The following is a 6,494-nucleotide window of genomic DNA, read 5'->3' on the forward strand; positions in this document are numbered from 1 at the left end:
AGAGAGAGAGAGAGAGAGAGAGAGAGAGAGAGAGCAGGTGACACAAACTACCCTAACCAGAGAAGGTGAAAAAACTCGGGCTCCCAAACCCAAGACCAGTGCCCAAAAGAGCCACCCACTCCTAGGCTCGGACCAACCCAGTCGCCACCCACAGGTCTGCGAGCTGGAACCAATGCCCTTTCCGTAGCGATCGGCCTTGACAGTGTGAGAGACACGCGACCCCGGCGCCCAGCCCTGGCCTGCGCCTGGGCCTCCTCCAGCCCCGCCCCTCCCCCAGGGCGCTCCGGAGGCGGAGCGGAGGATCGGAGCGGGCGGCGACGGCAAGAGGCGCCGCGAGGGCGGGTCGGGGGCGGGTCGGGGAGGAGCCGCGACGGACTGCGGAGACGCGGCGGCGCACGGGGCGGTGCAGAGCGTTCTCGGCGCTGAGCTTTGCGGGCGGGTGCGGGCGCGCGCGGCTGCGGGGCGCTGTGGCGGGGGCCGGGCTGTACGCTAGCCTAGCCGGGGATCGGGGCGGGGAGCAGCCACGGCGCCGCCGAGGCCCGGTACCCGAGACGCTGCGCACAGCCTGGGCGCCGAGTAGCCGGGCCGGGCCGGAGCGCGGGCGGCGGTGGCGGCGGCGGTGGCGGTGGCGGAGCAGCTGCGCCCCCCGCCCTCCCAGGCCCGGCGCCCGGGCCGCTGGCGATGGTGACACATGCGGCGGCGGCGCGCCGGCGGCAGGACCATGGTTGAGCGCGCCAGCAAGTTCGTGCTGGTGGTGGCGGGCTCGGCGTGCTTCATGCTCATCCTCTACCAGTACGCGGGCCCGGGGCTGAGTCTGGGCGCGCCCGGTGGCCGCGCGCCCCCCGACGACCTGGATCTCTTCCCCACGCCCGACCCACATTACGAGAAAAAGTACTACTTCCCGGTGCGCGAGCTGGAGCGCTCGCTGCGCTTCGACATGAAGGGCGACGACGTGATCGTCTTCCTGCACATCCAGAAGACCGGCGGCACCACCTTCGGCCGCCACCTAGTGCAGAACGTGCGCCTCGAGGTGCCCTGCGACTGTCGCCCGGGCCAGAAGAAGTGCACCTGCTATCGGCCCAATCGCCGCGAGACCTGGCTCTTCTCTCGCTTCTCCACCGGCTGGAGCTGCGGGCTGCACGCTGACTGGACCGAACTCACCAACTGTGTGCCGGGTGTGCTAGACCGCCGCGACCCAGCAGGTCTGCGTTCGCCCAGGTGAGCGCCCGCTGCGGGCGAGTGTGATGGCGGGAGGGTACCCCTAAGCCCCGGGCCAGATCTGCACTCTTTGGTCTCTTGGGGCCCCTGCCGATCTACGGGATCCCAGGATCCCCATCTCATCCTACAGCTGCACTCCTGACCTCTGAGCCCTCTTTTCACCCTCTGGTCTGTGCCTTTCCTCACCATTGGCCTGTCTGCGCAGTGCCCAGACTTCCTCCTGGGTCACTGCCCGCTGCTCTCTGCCCACCCCACCTGCGGTGCACTGCTGGCTAGCCTGAGAGATAAACCTCGGGGACTAAAGGTCCAGGCTTGGCTCTAGAGGTAGAAAACCAGGTGTGTCTCTGTGTGTATGTGTAGCCCGTACCTGTCTAGTACTAAAAGTGGAGCAAGAGAAATGAGATTCCTCTCCCTCTGCACCTGTGGTATCTCCAGGCCCTCCAGTGCCTGCCAGGCTGGGGAGGAGCTGCCAGGAAAGGGGTGGGCTCTGCCTGCCGGTGTGTGCAGGTAGAACAAAGGCCCGTGTGACCCGGGCTGAAGACAGACAGAAGGCAGCACTACCTGGCCTCCCCGGCCACAGAAGTGGAACAAAAGCCTTCAGTTGGGGACTGCCTTCCGTAGAAATCTATTCACCGGCCAGGTTAGAGATAGAGGAGACAGTCAAAGCTACTTGTGCAGCCAGAGAGACCTTCCAAGCAAGGCCCTTCATTCTCCTCCTCTTCGTCTGGGGATGTGGGTAAGGGCCAGCCCTCCTCCGAAAACACTTTGTAAAGTTGAGATTGTAGCCCTGTTTCTGTTGGCGCCCACTGGTCCTCCTGGAATTATTTTCCCCCTACCTCACCCCACCCCAAGAATTAGGGCTTTTTGCCTGCCTTTGTTTCTCTTCCATATTTACTGTAGGACTGAATTTACAGATGAGCTAAGAAGTGGGTGTGGGCAAATCTTGACTGAAGTCGCTATTTTCCTTGGTACTTTTGGGGCAGGAAGGTGCTGGCTCTCGGGGAGGGTTGGGACTGACTCTCTAGGGTCCAAGCAGCCCGGAGCTGTTTGTAGTCCACAGCACTGCTTGATTTAACAGTCCTGAGGATTTCTTTCCCAAACTATCAGGACACAAGGATGCTAGGGTTGGGTGATAGATATATATGCTGCATCCCACCCCTAGCAGTGCTCAGTCAGGCTCAGCGGAGGTATCTTGTGGACCCAGAGTCTCCTTTCCAGCCCTTAAAACTGCTTCCTATCCACATTAGCTCTGCTGTGCACACATACATGTTTTAGTTCCAGTACCCATCGCGATGGTTCAGCCGTTCTATGCTAGAGTCTGGGTCTGGCCATAGCAGCTGCCCACTAGTCCACCAGTCAAGAGTGTGGGTGCCTAGTGCTGGGCGTACCCCAGCATGCCCACTGTTTCAAGCCTTCTCCGTCTGCACAGTGTGGGGCTTGAAACAGTGGGCATCCTAATCATAGGAAGTCCAGGCAAACTGTGCGTGCTGTAGAAAGGCCAGAGCTTTGGGGTGAGCCTACCCCTCATGGACCACACTGGCCACAGATGGTAACCAGGGTGCTCTTCTGGCAGCCCTATGGGTTCCCAGAGTGAAGGACCCCAGTGCCCCTTGGCTAGAAGTTTATCAGAGGCTCAGGTGGCCTCATGGCTGTGAATGGAAGGAACAGGGAGGTGGATGGCCCCAAATGCTGTTCACAGGGCCTCGACGGCCTGCAGAGGGTGTGAGGGGGCAAAGATGAAGACTGCAGGATGGACTACTGACCTCCCCCCCCCAGGGGGTGGGGGTGGGGTGGGGAAGTTGCTGACTCAGCAACAGTGGGTTAGGTGGGGGAGGGGGCCCCTAGGGCCCTTGGTTCCAAAGCTTTTAACTGTGCCACCCAATAGGTGACACGAGGTTCCTCTTCACAGTGCTCCATTTGTTTCTTAAAGCACTAGGTATATAGCTTTCCCCCCCTCTGCCCCCCAAACTAACCTAAGAGACTTTGACGAATTGAACTCCTGGCAGCACCTGAGTTCCCCAACCGAGCACTGTCCCTGGCAAGAGCTGTACTCCCATCTGCCCAGGGACCCTGTCACTATCAGGGTTGACTGATGGCTGGTGTCAAGTGGCACTTACTGTCACCCTTTAAGGTCTGCTCCCTCTCCAGACTCCTTGCAAACTAGGGTAGGCCTTCTCTTCCTCTTTTCTCTGCCCTCAGGGTCATGGTAGAGCTTGGACAAATGATTCCACCCAGCTCCCAACCTCCCCAGGGCACATCTGTCTGTAGCTGCTCTGAACTGGGCACACATCTGGGTGACTCATGGGGCTAGACAAGTCCTCCACTCCATCCTAAGTTTGTAACTTACAACATCGATTAGTACTTCCTGCCTCGGTAGGAGAACAGGTGTGTGAGCAAAGCGTTGGAGGTTTCTGTGGCCTCTGTCTGCTACAGATGTCTCACATCTGCTAGCATAAGCCTGCGTACTTACAGGACCAGTCTTGAGAGACAGAAGGCTTGCTGGCTGGCCTTGGACAGATGGAGCTGCCAGGGGATAAGTGTTACCAAGGACCATTGGCACCTGGGCCAGCTCTAGTCTGACAGTGTGACTATCTGGGTCAGAGAACCCTAACCCTGATGGACACAGCATGTCCCGGGGGGGGGGGGCAGTGAAGCCCAGTTGGTGACTATGGGCTCAGTTTGGTGACATCATTAACAGGTAGGGGTGGGAGGTTTGGATGCCACTCTGGGGTGGTACCAGCAGTCTAGACCTACTGGGTCTAGAGTCCTCCAGGGTCCAGTAGAGAGGAAGAGGAAGTGTCTGGCATTATACTAAGAGACCTTGAGTCTCTCACGTGCCCCCTTCCATTGTAGGGATGGTTTTCTGTGACAGAGCAGGAAGAGAAGCCCATGTTCCCCTCCCATGGTTTTGCATATGTTGGGCATCAGTCTGTGGCAACTGCAGCCAGGCCCTCTGTGTCCCCAACTCTCAGCTGACACACCATAGAATAGGAGCTTTTCTCTTCACTTCTGTAGGAAGTGTCAAGTGGGCACTCGTGTGTGCAAATATTTTACACAGCTTCGATTTCCTTTAGAAGCTCCTCTGAGGGGAAGGAATACCCGAATGCTTTGCAGCTCTGGAGAGCGTCCACTGTTAGTTTCCTCTTAGGAACATCCTTGCTTTGTGCTCTCTAGCCGGTGCCGTCAGAGTACCCTTCCCAGCTGCCACCTCCCTGGGATCCCGATTGTGGTTTTAAAAAGTTTTCCTGTGCTAGGAGCGCAGCTGAGTTGATAGAGGTGCTGGCCCAGCATGCAGGAGGTCCTAAGTCCTCTCCCTGGTACAAACCAGACGTGGGGGTTTTGGGAGTGTGGTCCCCGCTTCCAGCACTCCAGGGAGTGGGAGCAGCAAGTCAGAGGTCAGGCTCTTCCTTGGCTATATTGTGATTTCCAGCCTGTGCCACAGGAGACTGTGTCTCAAAAACAATAGCAAAGCTTTTCTCTTCTTTTCCTTTACAAGGTAGGTCCCAACTTGGAAACCACTTTTATTTTTTAAAAAGGAAGAAAAGAACTATTATTACATTTTACTTACTATGTGTGTGCATGCGTGCATGCATATATGTGTATGTGTGTATGGGTGCACATGTGTGTGTGTGCATGAGTATGCCTGTGCACTTGTGTGAGTGTGCGTGTGTGCATGTGCCAGCCATGGACATAAATCTGAGGTTTGAGAACATTTCTGGAAGTCAGTTTTCTCCTTCTGCCATGTGGGATCAGGAATTTTATGGCAAGCATCTTTTATCTACTGAACCATCCATCTTACAGGTTCCCCAACATTTTCTGTTTGTCTGTTTGTTTGTTTTGTTCTTTAGTGAACAAAAGTCCTTTTTTTTTTTTTAAGTGTAAAACCCTGCCTTACTCATACCTTTTGGTGGCACAGCCTTGTAGCAAACAGGACATGCCTGTGTTCCGTCACTGCCGTTGCCTCCCCACCTGCTTAGGGATGTGTACAGCAAGGGTCAGAGGGCAGACTGAGGAGCTGGGGGTGGGGCAGCACTTGTCCAGAGCTCTTGGTAGTGATCTCAGCTGGCCCAGTGGCTTGCTGGCAGTTCTGTCCCCAAGGTGATGATTTTGATGTTTTGGCCCTTTAAGAGGCAGAGCCTAGGTGATTTGGTTATTTGAGGACACCTTCCTGAAAAAGAATAGGGAGATCCCAGCTAGTTCTTGAAAGAGTGAATCTGGGCCTTTCTATGGATGCTCAGTGGCTTCCTGCCAGGAGTGTAACCTCTCTTGCACACGATCCCACCGTGATGTCATCTCCGCACAAGGCCCTCACTAAATCTGAGCTGCTGCTGACATCATGTCCTTGAACCTCTAAAATCCGAGTTAGTCAACTTTGCTTTGGAAAGCACCCAGCCCCGGGGATTTGATTACAGCAGTGGGGACACAGTGTGACATAGTCCTCAACACCCCCATAAAGCAGCTGTGTGAACACTGGCCCTGCCAAGACCTGGGGCAGCATTTGGATCTCTGTCCTTCCCAATCTCTGGCTTCAACCAGCCTTCTACTGCCTCCTGCTCCTGAAGTGATTGTCCCCAGGTGAGAAAGGCAGCCGCAGATTTAGGCTATATAGGCTTCCCACACCTAGACAGAAATGTACAGTTGTGCTTGAAACTTGAATCATACGGCTTACTAGAAACCACCCGGCAGCCTTCACCCATTGCTGCAGGGCGGGAATCAAGCCATGTCCTCTTGGCTCTAAAAAGGGAACGCTGGTGAGGTCTGCTGATGGCTGGCCCAGACCAGCGGCAGTGGCACGCAGCGGCTATCCAGTAGCCTCCCCTGCATGGCTGGATTGTTCTCCAGTGACTCCTTAGAGCCAGGCTGCCCACTCCACCAGCATCCTGGGATGGATAGATGGATAAGAGGCAATGTTGTGAGACCATGGCCAACCTGCTTCTGTCACACGTGAGTGGGGAAGCCTTCCCACCCTTCCTCTGTTGTCTCCAGTGCAAAGGACTTGAGAGATGTTTCCAGAGCAGACATGAAGCCACAGAGAGAGTTGGAAGGGACTGTCACCAGGGCTCCCATTCACCTAGTGGGTTTGAAAAGAGTAAAGCACAAGCGACCATGCTTTGGAGAGCAGTTAGAGAAGGGCTGGTCAGTTCATCAGGCCAGACTCCAAGCTTCCGAACATTCCCACCCAGGCTCCTCCTACCCACTGAATAACCTGTATGCCCCGGGGGGCAGGTACCGCTCCCCCCCACCCCCCCACCCCCACTTTTCAGGATCTATCGGCA

General features: G+C 56.5%; 1 protein-coding gene across 1 annotated transcript in view; it reads left to right on the plus strand.

Annotated features, from left to right (window-relative positions):
* Positions 1-393: 393 nt before the first annotated feature.
* The window catches only part of Hs6st1 (heparan sulfate 6-O-sulfotransferase 1), a 38,797-nt gene continuing 32,696 nt past the window's right edge, over positions 394-6,494 (plus strand). Inside the window, exon 1 of the mRNA XM_031367143.1 lies at positions 394-1,218. Coding sequence (XP_031223003.1) covers positions 692-1,218 — 527 coding nt within the window. The 5' untranslated portion in view covers positions 394-691. The remainder of the gene's footprint in view (positions 1,219-6,494) is intronic.

Source organism: Mastomys coucha, unplaced genomic scaffold (assembly GCF_008632895.1).
Source record: "Mastomys coucha isolate ucsf_1 unplaced genomic scaffold, UCSF_Mcou_1 pScaffold14, whole genome shotgun sequence".
Classification (NCBI taxonomy): Eukaryota; Metazoa; Chordata; class Mammalia; order Rodentia; family Muridae; genus Mastomys; species Mastomys coucha.